This window comes from Xiphophorus couchianus, chromosome 12 (genome assembly GCF_001444195.1).
Source record: "Xiphophorus couchianus chromosome 12, X_couchianus-1.0, whole genome shotgun sequence".
Classification (NCBI taxonomy): domain Eukaryota; kingdom Metazoa; phylum Chordata; class Actinopteri; order Cyprinodontiformes; family Poeciliidae; genus Xiphophorus; species Xiphophorus couchianus.
Genome location: NC_040239.1, coordinates 18,656,582 through 18,672,636, shown reverse-complemented (window position 1 = coordinate 18,672,636; position 16,055 = coordinate 18,656,582). Strand labels below are relative to the sequence as shown.

Sequence of the window (16,055 nt, the reverse complement as noted above, 5' to 3'; positions counted from 1 at the left end):
AGACAAAAACAGTCATAAACATATTGGTTAATTAGTATAGGTGGCATTGATAAAGCCCACTCATTATGACTTAAATAAGATACATCTTAACCAAATTAAGTCATTCTCATTGCATTTTAAGATCTCAACTCTAACAGTTGTTAAAAAAGTAAAAATGTATACAAAGTTAACCAAACCCAAGTCAACCTGTCTATTGGTTTAGTGCAATCAAGATAGTGAGGGAGACTCCTATAGAAAGATTTAAATTATAATATCATCAGGATGAAATTCTCTGTCAAGTTGTAGAGTGAAGCTGAGACTACAATCAGCTAAAACTGGTATCTTTAATGTCAGTTATTGCAACTACCCTAACACTGCTTTTGTCCAATTTATGTTATATTATATTGGATAGAAAAATTTATTATTTACAGCTGCAGTACCCCCAAGTAAGACAAGGATTGGGTTTCATTTTCCCTGTCTTTACAGCATTTCTGACTCTGTGATCCAGCTGGATGTAGACACATTTCAAACTGTGCATCAAAGGTTGCAATGGCTTCTAATTGCCTATCTTCAGCATTCAGTGGGAAGAGGAGGTGGTCTTCCTGGCTGTATACATTTCTAGCCCATCACAAAGCCTTTTATCAACATTACGTTACATACTTCAGACATTTCTTTAAAAGGAAAACCTAGTTTGAATTCATATTAAAGTCGCCTGCAGTAGCTGTTGTGTTCTCTAAAGGAAATAATCTCAGTCATGTTTTCTTTGGCTCATTTGTGCCGCAAATTTGTGAAATTGTGCTGTAGACACAATTTACTAGGATGATCCGTCACACAGGCAATGACGAGGTGCAAAAACTGCTGCTGGTGTGTCATACAAAAACCATAATATTCCCTTTAAAGGAAGCCTTAAAAATTGAGTTTTTAAACTCCAAAAGGAAAAGAAGGGTACATTGCATATTCTTCATAGGGAGGTGGAGCACCCACTGGTTGTGACATCCAAGCTGGCTGATTTGGACGTCCAGAAGGATCCTCCTCAGATAGCTCAGGTATGATGACAATGGGGAGTTTGACCATTAAGTCTGCCTCACATGTGATTTCTAGATATACCTGGGAGGAAAGAAATGGTAAATAATCCCTTCTTTTCAGCAAGATTCTATGCACACACACATATATACTTTTTAGGTTATGCTTGGATGGTCAGTCCTACCATCTCGTAATGTCTTAGACTGGACTGTGTAAACAAAAAGCAACACTGTCCCACAGGTGAAGCTTACCTTTAATCTGTACTCTAACTTGATGATGGAACAGTTCAAAATGGACGGGGAAAGCTCTCGAGGGATGGTGATCTCCTTTATTACCGTTTTTTTGCCAGAGAATGATTCAACTGCATCTGCTTTTTCCTTCAGTATCTCATGTTTCTGAATTTTACTTCGGTTTATGCTAAAGTAGCTCTTCTTCTCATCAAGTACAAATTTAGGTTTGACTGAACGACTTGAGAGATTCTCAATTTCAAGCCGGACCCGGAGGGCCTCACCTATACAATGAAGAGACATAGTCAGCTTCCATTATCACACACCAAGACAATATAATAAAAATATAATTTAAGACCAGAATGGATTGAACAAGGGGACAATTAACAGGTTAGAACATATCTTCCATAGTTGAACATGCTTTTGGAGCGAAGAACACACTGGACACATTTACTTTAAATCTTTTGGTTCTTGTAAAAACTAGGACTATGTTCAGTCCCTTTTACTCTTTTTCCTCTAAATAAAATCCAGAGCAATGTATGCATAAATTTATACTATTTGAAATATCCCAACATTGTTTTTCCTACAACAGACTAAATATTCAAAGCCCTGCAATATAACAATATAATACAGTGCATACGGTGTATTGAAGAACTAATTGTACTTGTAAGTCAGCATGTTCAGTTTCACAAACCAGATACTTGCCTTGTTTGTATCCTCTCTGCCTTGTGTGGACAGTCATTGAAACCTTTCCAGAGCCAAGAGCAATGTTTTTGTTCATGCTTCCATGTTGACGGGCCTGAAATGGCATTGCATCATTGTGATTTACATAAATCTTTGTTTTCTATTTCTTAGTTCACTAAAGTGTGACAATTTTTTAACAGTTCTTTCTCTCTCACCATAAGTCCTGATTCGGATGCCTTGCACACAAATGTGAAGTGAGTTTCAGCTTTTTTTGTCAGCTTCATTGGTTGCTTGAGCTCTGCCTTCAACGTATGAACAATTTGACCAAAGACTGAGCAGAAAGATGAAGGTATTCTTCGGCTAAACAAAATTGCAAAAAAAAATAAAAAGGATTACAGTCTGACAAGAGACAACAACATGAACTGTAGAATAAATAAATGAATCATACCTGTTTGGTACCTTGAAGCTGAAAGGAAAGACATGCCTTCCTTTTTCAATGACATTCCAGTCTGGAACAGAAAAAGCTTTTGTTTAATCAATATCATCAACTCTTGTTAAATTAGTGAAATAAAGTTATATGAACAGTAAATTAAAATCATACGTTACCATCTTGTTCTCCTTCTTTCAGGATATCCTGTTTTATTCGATAATATTTTATTTTGTCCAGGTGATTATGATCATCTCTCTCATCTTCCCTGTCTATTATGTTCCCATAATAATTAACTAAGCGAAGTGAAGCTTTTCCTGTAGCTTTAAAAACAAGTGACTGGATTCTTGTTTTCTTCATGGCTTCTAGGATGATCCGTCCATTTATGGTATCTCTGTTGGTAAAAATGTTCCTCCTGTTGATGGCATCGTATTCAATCTGAAAGTGTTTGATGGTCATTTTCATCAGAGTGAGAAGCTCAAACCAAGTTGAAGTTTGAACCGTGTGAATCCAATAGTCTTCCTTAGTCAATTCTGCTAAAGAATAAACCCTGCAGGTGAGCTTGTAAATCCTGACAAACCTGTTCAGGTTGTCTGATGACAAAACGTGAAACTGGTTGGGACACCTTGAGGTGTGCATTTGGGGAAAAAACATAAAGCCATGAAAACACGGCAGTATTTTTTTGAAAAAAATAGAGGCAGATTTAGCTGAAATTCAGTGTTCAGCTATGTAGCGCATATTGTTTTTGAAAACATCCTTTTGATTATCTTATTTTATATAGGAGTTAAAAATGTGAAACTTTGTTATGCTGTGTCATTGTGACATAAGAGTTTTCTTATGAAAAAAAAATCTCATTTAAATGACAGTGGAGTGAAACTGTTACATTTTGTTAAATGAGATATTAAAAGCAGGCCAGGAGAAATAAACAAAGGTTGTTGAAGCAGAGACAACACTTTGAAGAGTTGATAGATAGAAAGACTTGGTCATCTTGAGTGTTGAAATACTTGGCTCATATGAAGTTTCAAATACTTCACAACTGCAGCTACTGGAAGGAGGTAAGAGATTTTCTTTGGAAAGGTCAGGTAGGATAACAATGGTGAGTTTAAACACTATGTATGGCGCACATGTGATGTCAAGATATACCTATGAGAAAAAAAAAACATCCAAATGATTAGAAGAAGACGAAATGTTTCAGTATTTATATTATTTCAAATTATCCTAGTTAAAATTAGACCTTTTAAATATACCACCAGAAATAAAATCCAATTGGTTGGACTTGATGGGCATATTTGTGTCTGGGGATGATAGTTAACCCATTGCTGTTGGTGGTCAGAGAGCCCGGTGGCACCGGCGCATGACAGACTGCCAATGGGGTCTGTGTGGCTAATATCTAATAGCTCACCACCATCCACGTATGAATGTGTGGGTGAATAGTGTGAAGCTTTAGGCTCCTCTGGATAAGAAACTATGCGAGTAAAAACCATTGATCATTTTCAATTTACCATGACGACAATGCAGTTTGTGATTTGAAACAGCAGCAGTACTGTTTAATTTAATATTTTCATTTTGATGTCATTAATTATATAAATATTAGTACAATATACAAGAACCTGTACTCCAGCTTGAGAATAGGACAAACTAGAATGGATGAAGGTAACTCTCTGGGGATGGTAAAAACCTTAGTCACAGTTTTTGTGCCACTCCTTGACTTCAAAGCATCAGCCTTTTCCTGAAAAATGTCATGCTTATCAACTTTGATATAATTTCCTCCATTGTATGTCTTCTTTTCATCCAGTACAAATTTGGGTTTGACTGAACGATGAGAAAGATTGGTCATTTTAGCAGTGACATGGAGATCTTCACCTGCCTAACAGAAAGAGGTGGTCAGTATAAATCGTTTATACAACAGGACGTGGGGATCACATTACATTGTAATACAAAAAAATTACAAATATTTGGGTTTTGTTGTCTTTAAATTTTTTTAGTTGAAGGCACACTTGAGCAATGCATCTATGTTATTACAGAGCAAGGATGGGGAGGGACAAGACTACAGATACGGAGATGACGTTTTCCAATCAGCAGAGGGCACTGTCCACAGAAGTCACCAACCGACTCATCTCTTCCTCAATGTCCATGTGCACCATGTAAATGCATATTATATTAACATTCCTTACTACTACATACTTATTTGAGCTTGTTTTTATTTTTATGTATGCTCTATGTGCCTCTTTTAATTGTCTGAAAATGAGATGATAGCAAATGGCAAAATAGTATCTAATAGAAGCTGTAAAAAAGTTGCCTGAAAATAGGACCATTTAAATGGCAGAATTGTGTTAGGAGTTGCTTCACTTGAAACATCTCCGCGATTGTATGTCGACAGTGGGATGTTTAAAGTGCATCCATACCTATCAACTCTCACAGGCTGGAAGAAGTAGAAGTCTAAAGATGAGACTTTAATATATTTCATAATATCATTGGGAGCTACTTTGACATGATATATCATCAAAAATATGTTGTGAAATATTTGTACTCTTTACTGTAAACATAAGCACATTTTAGTTAAAGTAGATATACTCCAGCTCGGAAAGGGTTAATGATAGGTTTATTTCTTCAGCGTCTCAACCAATCAGAGCGCCCATTATCGTGTCACCTGATTAGAGGTGACTAGTTCATGAACATAACTTCTCTGGAGAAAATATAAGCTTCATCTCTGGTAGAGAATGTCTTTTTTAAGTCTAATTTTTCCCCTTTTACTGATAATAACTAATTTCAGTTAAGTTTTTACCAAAGTTTTGCTTCAGAAGCACAGTTTCTGAAATATTTTCTCTGTAGTTAAAATAACAAACAACCATTTTAACAATGCACTGCTTTGTTAAAATTACATTCACTGTCATTCAAAACTGTCATGGTTGTTTGTTAAATCTGTGTCATGATTTAATTTACGATTTAGAAAGATTTTTTTTTTTTTTAAAGTTTCTGCACATAACAAGAGTGTCTAACCACAAAGTGGAAAGTAAATAGTGCAGGTACAACAGTATTGTGGTCATTACAGAAGAAAAATATGATATGCTGATATTACAAGGTAGTCTTATAATCTGAGGGGAAGGAGGGATACATGGCAGATGCTTCATAGGGAGGTGGAGGACTCATCGCTCCTGATGTGGTGCCCCAGATTTGTGGGTTTGGGTTTCCAAATGCTTCAAGTCCAATCCCAGCAGGAGGAAGTGGTTGTACTTCACCTGACTCTCTGCTGTTATCTTCAGGGAGAATGACAATGGGGAGTTTAACTTTTGGGTCTGCAGCACATTTGATATCAAGGTAGACCTGTGAGAAAAAGTCAGGGGGGAAACATAAATGTTGTGCTTAGTTTAATTTCCATAATATTTGAAGATTTTATATCACATCATATCAAGGGATTTGTTCATATTCTCTATAATTAGACAAAGATGTTCTGCATTATTGTGTTTGTAAAATTAATTGAAGTATCAAATACTAAGAAGGCTGGTTCCTTTCTGTGCTCATTGTCTTGTATTAGTGACAATTTCCTGAATAATGTTAACATTTCCTCATCATGTGACAACTTTTTGATTTAGTTTTCTTTAAATAAATGTAAGGTCTAATGTCTGTAAAATCAAAACAGATATTGATAAGTCACAATGGAATGATTGGTGAGGCTTACTTTCAGTCTGTATTCCAGTTTCAGGATGGAGCAGTTCAGAATAGACGGGGTAAGCTCTCTGGGGATGTTGATCATCTTCGTAACCATTTTTTGGCCGGATCGTCCTTCAACAACATCTGACTTTTCCTTTAGGATAGTGCGTGTCTCAACTTTCCGGTGACCCTGAGCGAAGAAGCTCCTCTTCTCATATAGTTCAAGTTTGGGTTTTACTGAACGACTTGAGGTATTATTGATTTGAATGAGGACATTCATGGCCTCACCTGTAAAATAGAGGCACAAATTTACACTGAAACATAAAATATAGACAGTGGGGTGAAGAAAATAACTATGACAGGATTGAACTTGGTGAGGAGGTTGGTACTGAGATATGACAGCATGGTTTGCAGGTTTTGCTTTGGTGCAAAGTTGTAAATCAAAATATGAAGTGCTTTTCTTCTCTAGCTAAAAACTTACCAAGGGTGTATCCCATTTTCTTTGCATGGACATCCATCGAAACATTTCCAGAACCAAATGCAAGACTTTTATCCTTGCTTTCCTGTTGGGGAACCTGAAACACAGATTTGACTTAAATAAACATTTGAATACTATCTTACCATCTCCTGAAAAAAATTTATTTGTAGTGTGCAGCACTTTATCAAGATTCACTTTCAGTCATTCTGTTTCTCACCAAGAGTCCTGGTGTGTCCATGTCGGCTTTGGACACAAACATGAAATGAATCTTAGCTTTCTTTTTCAGCTTCATTGACTGTTTGAGCTCTGCCTTCAACTTATGGACAATTCTGCCCACAGATGACTGAAAAGAGGATGGCATCTTCCTGTTAAGTAAAGTAACAAAGAAGGATTATCGCAGAAGACGAAAAAGAGATTTAAAGGTAAACCAACGAAAGACAAAAATACCTGTCAGGTATCTTGAAGGTAAAAGGAAAAACATGTCTTCCCCCACTAATGACTTCAGTGCCTGGAAAAGAAAAAATAAATCAAATTAGCACGTAAACAATTAAATAACTCAAGACATTACATGTTTTTTTATAATATAAAATCATACATTACCATCTTGTCTTGATTCCCTTATCATATGATGTTTTACACTATAGTATTTCTCATTAGACCAGTATACATGAGTTTGGTTCTGGCCATAATGCTCAGTCCAGCAAACTCTTGCTTTTCCTTTAGCAATGAAAAGAAGCGACTGAATTTTTGTTTCTTTTGAGACCTCCAAGATTATCCGTCCATTTATGGTATCTCCATTTGTAAAAGTGTTCCTGTTGTTTACAGCATCGTATTCAATAAGAAGCTTTTTGATGGTCATTTTCAGCCGAGCATGATACAAATCAGCCTGTGTTAAACCAGCACAGCTCGTCTTATACCCTGCCGCAAACTTTCAGGACCTGAGTAACCAGTTTTGGTTGCGTCACGTTTGATGACAAATACACCTTGTTGGCATACTCTAAATACTATCTCGGAAAAACAGTGAAACTTGGGAAGAAAATAAAACCTGTTGAAACAAAAGCATGAGTAGAGAAACTGAATGTTGCAATCCAAATATCAGACTGCTGTGGCAAACATGACAAGCACCTGAATGGAAAACAGGGAATAAGGAAAGCCTGCCATGTTTGCCAGTGAGGAGTAATGAATGTGTAACGTCACAGTCATCAGGTCACAAGATACGTTGCTAGTCAAATTTTCCATTTTAGTTGGTGTCACATGATAGACTTCCTTTGTCAGTCAGATGTGTTATCTGATGGTCTATAAACTCATAATAAATGCAGCAGGACAAGTTTCTAAGACTGATACAGTGTGAACCAGGCCCAAATGTATGAACTGTGTGAATAATTTCAGTTGAAAGTGTATAGCGTAGATATACACTCTTGGTCTTGGGCAGCTGAAAATTGTCATTTGGTTTTTCTGTATATTTGAATAAAATTATTTCAGTTCAATTCCTGAATCATTTGAAGTGCAGATAAACTCTCAAATAAAAACATTTCTTTTAATGAAGCATCCCTATGATTCACTAATATTGGAGTGAAGAAGCAATTTGACCTCTATGTTGATCTACTTAGATCAATTGATCTACAGATCAGTGGCTGAACTGGGTAGTTTTTTATTGGGGTCACAAAACCACAAAAGTTACATTAGCTTGTAATTGGCCAAATAAATCCATAAAGAAAGAAGAAATTGAATCATAGCCTGAACTGTCCTGTTGCTCCTAACTGAAAGAAAAACCACATGGAAAAGTATAAAAAATAGAATCTGTTGAAATGTTCATTAAATTGCCAATGCACAACAGCTTGAAATCAATGATTATTAAAAAGACATAATTTATTATAAGGCATGGCACTGTGCAGTTTACATTTTTATACAAATATAAATAGAAAGCACAGTGATACATTTTTCTGTCTACATAAAATTGCTATATATTTTTGGTTTTATCTTTCTCCTCTTTAAAAGCAATATATTATGCTTTTAATATTTAATTGGTGTGTTTAATATTTATTAGCAAATTCATTCAGAGGAGGGTACATTCCATGTGCCCCATAAGAAGGAGGAGGACCAGCAGGTGGATACCCCGGTGATGGTTGTTGGGGTCCAAAGCCCCACACGGGAGGGTTAGGATTTCCATAGCTCCCAAATGGCTCGATTCCAAAGTCAGAAGCAGCTGTTGGTGCTGTTGCCACAGCAGGGACCTGATGGGCCGGCAGGATGATGATGTTAAATTTGATCTCTGGGTCTGAAGCGTATTTCACATCAAGGTAGACCTGGGGAGAGGGATGCTGTTTTTAATATGGATACCAGCGTCTAAGAAAATTGGTTTATATTTTCAAAGCATTTAAATCTAACATTTTGGATTCAAAGAAAGTTAGAGCTCAGGCTATAAAATGCTCTGGTTTTTAAAAACAGGTACCAAATCTCTAAAAGTAAAAACAAGACGTCTAGGTTGCAGTCACATGGTCTTTCTCTTGGCCTTTAAATTGTTTAGAAATAATTAAAAGTTATTTCTAGATAATTGGAAATATTTCACCTCAGAACAGAACTGAATATAATTTAGAATTGCAGATGTTATTACAATTACAGCTGCTGTTTATCTGCTCCGTTTGAATGAGCTGCAGTAATCAGACCATGCTCTGGTTTTGTATTCACATGTGTACATAAGACAGACCTTTGGAAAAGCACCATGAATTATACAAGGAGTTGCTGAAAAGCATTGAGTTGACACGTGGCATCTGCAACACAACTTTAAATGAAAAAAAAAAAGTGTCCATTTACTTTCACTTTCCAAACCCATTCATTTGGCTGATTTGATCAGTTTGGCTCGGTTTGCTGTTAAATATTTAAAATCATAAATGCATTTCTTCAGCTTTCCAAATACGTTTAATGTTGATACTAACCCTGAGTCTGTGCTCTACTTTGATGATGCTGCAGTTGAGGATGGAGGGCTCCACATCCTGAGGAATGGCAATAACCTGTGTGACGTTTTCTGAGGCTGAAGGAGGGATGGGTCTCCCAACCTCTTTAATGAGGTCTTTTGTGTGAACTTTTCTCTTCCCACTGGCAAAGAAGCTGTGCTTCCGGTATATGCAGTATTTGGGCTTGATCTCACGAGATGAATCGTTCTTAATGAACGCCTTAACTTTTAATCCTTCCCCTGTCAGAAAAAGAAAATGGTCAGAGTAGCTGGTATAAGAGTATTCCAGAATTGCAGTCATTGTCACTATAAAAGTGTCTCACCTTGGAAAAAGCCAGACTTTTCAAGATTTACATCCATGGCAACAGTTCCTGAGGTGAACAGTTTCATTTTCTTATCCTTAGATTCATGTTGGGGTTCCTACAAGACAGTAAATGCAAATAGAAAACAGGTAGAAACCTTAAACAACATAACAGTCTTTCTTATGTCTGTAAAGTTTGCAGATATATGTCAAGGGGCAGGCAACACAGGTAACATGCATTTTGGTCAGGTCAGGATCTAAAATACAAAGGGCACAAAGTGACCAATTTCATGCTTACACTTTTAGCCAAGTGAAAATTTCATGGCTATCATTTGTAGCTTTCTACAGTCGTTAGTTTGGTAACACTCAAAGCGTATACTCGCAAACTTTTAACGTTGTGAAAATACACAATAAGCAAAACCGAAGTACAAGGTGAATAACTACAGATCTATGTTTGTACATTTGGATGAGTTCATATTAAAAGGATGTGGAATGTAGCGCAGAAAATACCTTTTATTGACAATGGCTTCAACTCAAATTAGAAGATATTGCTAAAGGCACTATGTGGGGGGGAAAATTACATAAAAGTTTTTTACGAGAGGTGTCAGAGTTTTGCAAATAGTGTAGAGGAATATAATTATATTAATAGTTAAACATTATGTTGCTTGGTTGGTTCGCACTAAGATATGTTTTTACCTAAAAGAAATGTACTGTGTCAAATGGATTGGGTCAATCTGACCTCAAGTCAGATTGAGAAATGTGGAATAACAATCCACATTCATATACACCTTAAGAGGGGAAAGATGTTAGTTTTAAGATGTTGTGCAAGATAGTTCTGGCTCCTGACTTTTCCCCAGCTAGCCTGCAACGGAACCGGGGTGGAGCCCAAGACTTGGGGGGGGGGGGGAATCTCTGCTTGGACAGATACGGAACAAACAACTTGACTAAGATTTGTAGATTTGATTCCAGGAAGTCAACTCCTAATTCTCTGAACTTCCAAATACACATCCAGTGTAAAACGGAGCCAGAATTGCTATGAAGGGAAGTAAAGCTATTGATCGAAGCTTCCCAATACACATCAGTAGAGCTGGGACTCTATAAAAAACTGATGTATGAAGCAGAAGTCAAGAGACTTGGATTCCTGTAACGATGTAGATGTGATGTTTTGGTTCCGCAGATGTGCATTAAATCTCTTCCCGTTTTGGCTATGAGCAGAGGGAATTTGTATAATTTCTTTATTTATATATTCCATGAGTTTAGGCACCTTTAAATTCCTCCATAATAGTTATCTCATGAATAAGTTGTTTGTCTCTCTGATCTAAGCTGAAACAGGATGAGGTGGACCATCCTGTTCTTGGAGAAACCGGTTTCAGCTAGTTCAGTGAGACCTCTCTATTCCTTATCTTTAAGTTTCTGTTTTATGACCGACCCCATCCCGCTTTCAATAACACCAAGGCTGCAAGGAGGCAAGTTGGATTTATCCTGAGGCACTGCTGTGATTCTCCCCCTTTGCAAAGGCTGAAAGATAATATTCTCTGTTTGGTTCTAGTTAAAATACCGTACAAGAGGATCTTCTGGTCCAAAATATTAGACTCATCAGCTGTTTAGGTTTTCTAGAGCAATCATGTTGGATCTGTGCTTGGGACTGTGGCCAGTCACAGCACGGCATGGTGAGAAACCATTTGTCAGCCTGGTCAATCCAAGTAGCATTGTTGTACAAGCAGACATTAAGGTATTATTTGCAGCAAGAGACAGTTCTCCAAATGCAAGTGAAGCTACTAACTGCACACATACAGCTAAAACTGTTTATTTTCCAATGCAAACAAGAAACATTTCCTCCACACAAATTATGTGTGATGTGAACCAACTAGCCTTGTGGTTGCCTGGCATTTCCTCATATGCTCTCAAATTCACAGTGATTTGAATATACGAAAGGAGTGTGCTTGGATCTATGTGTCTGGGGTTATCTGGATTAGTCTGTGCACATTTTCTTGATTTAAGCATAGAGCATGTTGTAGTACCAAATTAATTCCCCTGACATCTAAAGAGACAGAACATGGCACAGAAGTCAAATATACCATTAATCCAGGAACTGGGTTCAGGTCTCCTCTTCCCACAAAGTTGATCATGGTTGATTCTTTGCTGTCCATCCTCATCGACCTGCTCAAAGCAGCCTCCAGCAAGTACACAATTTTACCGTTTTCACCTTTAAAGGAGGAAGGAATATTCCTAACGAGGAAAAACATGGAGACAGATAACAGTGAGAATCATGCATTACACTTTTTGTTGTTCATTTTTTATAAATGGCTTAATGAAAGACAAGTTCAACAGTGACAAGCAAAAAACCAAAAAAAAAAAAAAAAAAAGTTAGATGGTATATTAATTCAAGTGTCCTTATTTAACCCCAACACAGCATAAAGTATATGTAGGACAGTGTGGCCTTAATAATAACTGAAAACCAACAACAACAACAAAAGAAACAATCAGAACTGATTCTTACTGGAGAGGGAACTGAAAGGAGAATGGGTACACATGGATTCCTGGAGGCAAAACGTTGGAGTCTAACAAGGAATAAAAAACATAGAAGTATAACAAAATAACATAAAAATAAGAAAACACAATTCATTTTCCTTTGTGGGGGGCTTTGGGATGGCCTTCCAGATCTCAGGTAAAATCTAGTTTAAGCTCTGAAGCTCTCATTTAAACCAACGCACATAAAGCTTTTCTAAACTGGACGCATGTCCTATCAAAATGTGTGTTGTTATTACAAAAAGCAAAGTTAAATCACTGGCATGTTTTCATTGTAATAAAAAAAAAAGCCTGACAGAGAAATACAAAGACTTACAAGTTTCTCCACTTTGGTGTGTAATCAAGGTTTGCTGGTCATCTGCAGAGAAACAGGAATTACAATACAATAAATGAAAAGCAACCAGCTTGGCCCAAAAGTCAGAATTTAAAATGAATATTAACAACAGCAAAAAACAAAAAACACTGTTTTATGAATGTTTCACAGTGTGACCTGTTATTATAAACAATCCAGAACATTGCACCACCATGCAAAAAAAATTTAATGTGAGAAAGCAAGTTGCTGTGATTCATTCTCATCGTTTCCATTTTCTGGATACAGCTGGTCGCTACTTCCATGTGAAACCCATGTTAAACAGTTGTTAACAGAAATTGTTGTATAATTGCCTTAAATGAAAGGGTTAAAACCTCTGATCCACCAATAAACTCTCATCTCTTCTCTTAGCTTTTTTTTCCCCTTTTAGCTTCAGCCATTTTTAAAACTGACCATAGCTTTCATCTGCAAGATCAAAAGATTCATTTATGGACCATCTCATATTCTTCGAATATCAATTACATCTAATATCATTGTGAAGCAGAATTCACCAAGCGTTGGATTGTTCACCCACTAATAGGGAACGTAAGCTGGGATTAGACCGTCGTCAGACAGGTTAGTTTTACCCTACTGATAATGTGTTGTTGCAATAGTAATATTTAGTTTGATTTTTAACCGCTGATTTTTGACAACATTTTTACTTATGTTATGTATTTTATGCATTCTTATTTTACAATGTAATGTAAAGCACTTTGAAACCATGTATTATTATTATTATTATTATTATTATTATTATTATTATTATTATTATTATTATTATTGTTGTTGTTATTGTTGTTATCAGGACAAAATTGTTGACCCTTAGCTCTGCTCTTATCATCACTTGAAGAGAAACAGCGCCTGCTAAAGTCACAATACATGATGGTTCACAGAATTGGTTGCATTGTTAGCGATCTTAACAAAAATCTTCTTTTTTTTCTGGTTCGTGTTAACCATGATTTAAACATGAAGAAAATAGAGCTACCGTTAAAAGTTTCTTCCTATTCATTTTAGGTAACAAAAAGAAATAAAGCTAAAAGCTCTTATTTTGTGTCTTAAAATAAAATCGAACAACTTTTTTGTGGGGGTTGTTTGTTTTGTCATCTTTGTTTCTCAGAAGAAAATTCAATCAAAAATATGCATGGACCTTTTATTTCAACGACAGGTTACCACTTGCTACTTTTTCAGTTTTCAACTTCTTCCTGCAGTGAAAGCTAGAGAAATAAGCCTTACCCTTGCAGTTTGGGTCTGTGATGAAGTACTGCCGCACGCTGAAGTACTTATCTTTGGAGTGGTAGACGTGGGTGGTCTGACCGTGCCTCTCCGACCACAAGACGTCAGCTTTCCCCTTAAACTTGATGTAGAAGGAGCTGATCTGGCAATCCTTGGCCACTTCCACCGAAACATGACCAGAAACAATGTCTCCGTTTGTAAACGTATTGCTGGCATTGATGGAGTTATAAGTAATTTCTATCTTCTTTATTGTCGACAACATCGTGACAGAGGATTTACGCACCAAAGTCGTTGGCAGATGAGGAAACCTAAAGTCGTTGGCAGATGAGGAAACCTGACACTAAAAGCAGGCGTTTCCCTCCGCCTACAGTAGGAGGTAAACGCCTACTTGTACAGTGAAGAGGACTGGCTTGATTTATGTGCGGCGCCGCCTCCTCCCATCACAGTAAGCGATTGTCTTATCTTAAATGTTTTTAAAAAAAAATAAAATAAAAGGTGAGACTGTGGGAAAAGAATTAGACCCTGAGCCCATCCTTGCTAATTCTTACAACATACTAAGATGCTAAAATTCATAAAATGAGCAGCTGGTGGGAGTTATGCAAACATTTCCTGCTCTTATTATGGAATTTTTTTCACTTTTGTCCAGATTGCACAGTTGCATTGTGTTTTACAATAGGTGTATACAGATCTGCATATCTAATTGTATTTGGAAAAACAGCTTTCGAAACGACAAGTAAAATTTAGACATACAGTACAGACCAAAGATTTGGACACATGTGTGTCCAAACCTTTGGTCTGTACTGTAATTCACGCTGTTAGGAGTTGGTATTAACTGGCACATACAGTACAGACCAAAGGTTTGGACACACTTTCTCATTGAATTCAATGAGAAAGTGTGTCCAAATGTTTGGTCTGAACTGTATGTGTGAACAAAGCTTCATCATGTAAGGTTAAAAATGACAGGGCAGTTTAACCCATTCCTTTAAAATGGGTTAAAGGTGCAGTAAACTAACAACATAATGTATCGCAGTTAACTAAAATCAGATTATTTAAACCAACATGTATTTAAGAAGAAAAAAAAGCCAGGGTAACATAATTCAACTTTTTATCTTTGACTGGACAAGTCCATATCATTAACATAATTTAAAGTAAGCTTAATTCTCCATTTTGGACAGTGGTGTGAGAAAGCTGCATCTGCACTGCAGAAAAGTAAACATAGAAAAAAAAAAAGAATTCTGAGATTAAAGTCAGAATTCTGACTTTAATCTTAGACTTCTGACTTTAATCTCAGAATTCTGACTTTCTGACTTTAATCTCAGAATTCTGACTTTAATCTCAGAATTCTGACTTTAAAGTCAAAATTAAAGAATTAAAGACTTTCTGACTTTAATCTCAGAATTCTGACTTTCTGACTTTAATCTCAGAATTCTGACTTTAATCTCAGAATTCTGACTTTAATCTCAGAATTCTGACTTCCTGGCTTTAATCTCAGAATTCTGACTTTAAAGTCAAAATTAAAGAATTAAAGACTTTCTGACTTTAATCTCAGAATTCTGACTTTCTGAATTTAATCTCAAAATTCTGACTTTCTGACTTTAATCTCAGAATTCTGACTTTAATCTCAGAATTAAAAAATTAAAGACTTTCTGACTTTAATCTCAGAATTCTGACTTTCTGACTTTAATCTCATAATTCTGACTTTCTGACTTTAATCTCATAATTCTGACTTTAAAGTCAGAATTCTTCTTTTTTTTCCGGTGGCCCTAATCCTCTTCCGTATAACTTTAAATAAGATCATGTTAAACATTACTCCTCTGACACTCATGGGTTTTTATTTTGAAAACATTATGTTCTAAATTCAGAGCAGTCTTACTCTGAACTGTTTTATGTAATCCTGGATTTTAGCGAATATTTGCAATGTTCTCTAAACATATGTAGACTTTTCAGAGCCTTGTGTTCACAGCATTTGCAAATATTTACTTAGAGCTTGTTTGTGGTGTCATTAAAAAAGTTGTATTAAGAAATGACTCAAATGTATTACCTTTCCTGCAGTCGATTATCCCTCTTTAATAAAACAAGCTTTATCAGTCAAATCTAGGACATATTATTTTGCATTTATTGGTCAATATTTTCCAATACGTCTCAGATATTATCTGATCTTCATACAATAAAAACTTTCCATGTGATAAAGATTTCCATATGGTCTATCAGCCACTTTGTA

General features: G+C 36.2%; 3 protein-coding genes across 3 annotated transcripts; all 3 read right to left on the bottom strand.

Annotated features, from left to right (window-relative positions):
- Positions 1-383: 383 nt before the first annotated feature.
- Positions 384-3,992, bottom strand: LOC114154361 (arrestin domain-containing protein 3-like). The gene is made up of 6 exons (XM_028033406.1): positions 2,520-3,992; positions 2,362-2,422; positions 2,129-2,273; positions 1,935-2,028; positions 1,254-1,513; positions 384-1,086 (listed from the first exon to the last, which is right to left on the bottom strand). Exons 1-6 carry the CDS (start codon positions 2,992-2,994, stop codon positions 901-903), a joined length of 1,221 nt encoding a protein of 406 aa, XP_027889207.1. The 5' UTR covers positions 2,995-3,992; the 3' UTR covers positions 384-900.
- A 780-nt stretch (positions 3,993-4,772) lies between these two features.
- LOC114154363 (arrestin domain-containing protein 3-like) lies at positions 4,773-7,980 on the bottom strand. The gene is made up of 6 exons (XM_028033408.1): positions 7,070-7,980; positions 6,917-6,977; positions 6,687-6,834; positions 6,473-6,566; positions 6,020-6,279; positions 4,773-5,664 (listed from the first exon to the last, which is right to left on the bottom strand). Exons 1-6 carry the CDS (start codon positions 7,326-7,328, stop codon positions 5,416-5,418), a joined length of 1,071 nt encoding a protein of 356 aa, XP_027889209.1. The 5' UTR covers positions 7,329-7,980; the 3' UTR covers positions 4,773-5,415.
- A 333-nt stretch (positions 7,981-8,313) lies between these two features.
- LOC114154362 (arrestin domain-containing protein 3-like) lies at positions 8,314-14,190 on the bottom strand. Its single transcript, XM_028033407.1, has 7 exons — positions 13,835-14,190; positions 12,569-12,610; positions 12,224-12,284; positions 11,802-11,952; positions 9,746-9,842; positions 9,406-9,662; positions 8,314-8,775 (listed from the first exon to the last, which is right to left on the bottom strand). Exons 1-7 carry the CDS (start codon positions 14,094-14,096, stop codon positions 8,503-8,505), a joined length of 1,143 nt encoding a protein of 380 aa, XP_027889208.1. The 5' UTR covers positions 14,097-14,190; the 3' UTR covers positions 8,314-8,502.
- Between the last annotated feature and the right edge of the window lie 1,865 nt (positions 14,191-16,055).

What these genes read in the sequence shown, in the direction of transcription:
- LOC114154362 (XM_028033407.1), bottom strand. Translation starts at nt 14,096, where the DNA reads ATGTTGTCGACAATAAAGAAGATAGAAATTACTTATAACTCCATCAAT. An exon ending in ACCCAGTTCCTGGATTAATG is followed by an intron (nt 9,843 to 11,801) that starts GTATATTTGACT and finishes ACTGTCTTGTAG; the next exon opens with GAACCCCAACATGAATCTAA. An exon ending in AAAGTCTGGCTTTTTCCAAG is followed by an intron (nt 9,663 to 9,745) that starts GTGAGACACTTT and finishes TTTTTCTGACAG; the next exon opens with GGGAAGGATTAAAAGTTAAG.
- LOC114154361 (XM_028033406.1), bottom strand. Translation starts at nt 2,994, where the DNA reads ATGTTTTTTCCCCAAATGCACACCTCAAGGTGTCCCAACCAGTTTCAC. An exon ending in GAAAGAAGGAGAACAAGATG is followed by an intron (nt 2,423 to 2,519) that starts GTAACGTATGAT and finishes TTTCTGTTCCAG; the next exon opens with ACTGGAATGTCATTGAAAAA. An exon ending in GCAGAGAGGATACAAACAAG is followed by an intron (nt 1,514 to 1,934) that starts GCAAGTATCTGG and finishes TTCATTGTATAG; the next exon opens with GTGAGGCCCTCCGGGTCCGG.
- LOC114154363 (XM_028033408.1), bottom strand. Translation starts at nt 7,328, where the DNA reads ATGACCATCAAAAAGCTTCTTATTGAATACGATGCTGTAAACAACAGG. An exon ending in AAGGGAATCAAGACAAGATG is followed by an intron (nt 6,978 to 7,069) that starts GTAATGTATGAT and finishes TTTCTTTTCCAG; the next exon opens with GCACTGAAGTCATTAGTGGG. An exon ending in GAAAATGGGATACACCCTTG is followed by an intron (nt 6,280 to 6,472) that starts GTAAGTTTTTAG and finishes TCTATTTTACAG; the next exon opens with GTGAGGCCATGAATGTCCTC.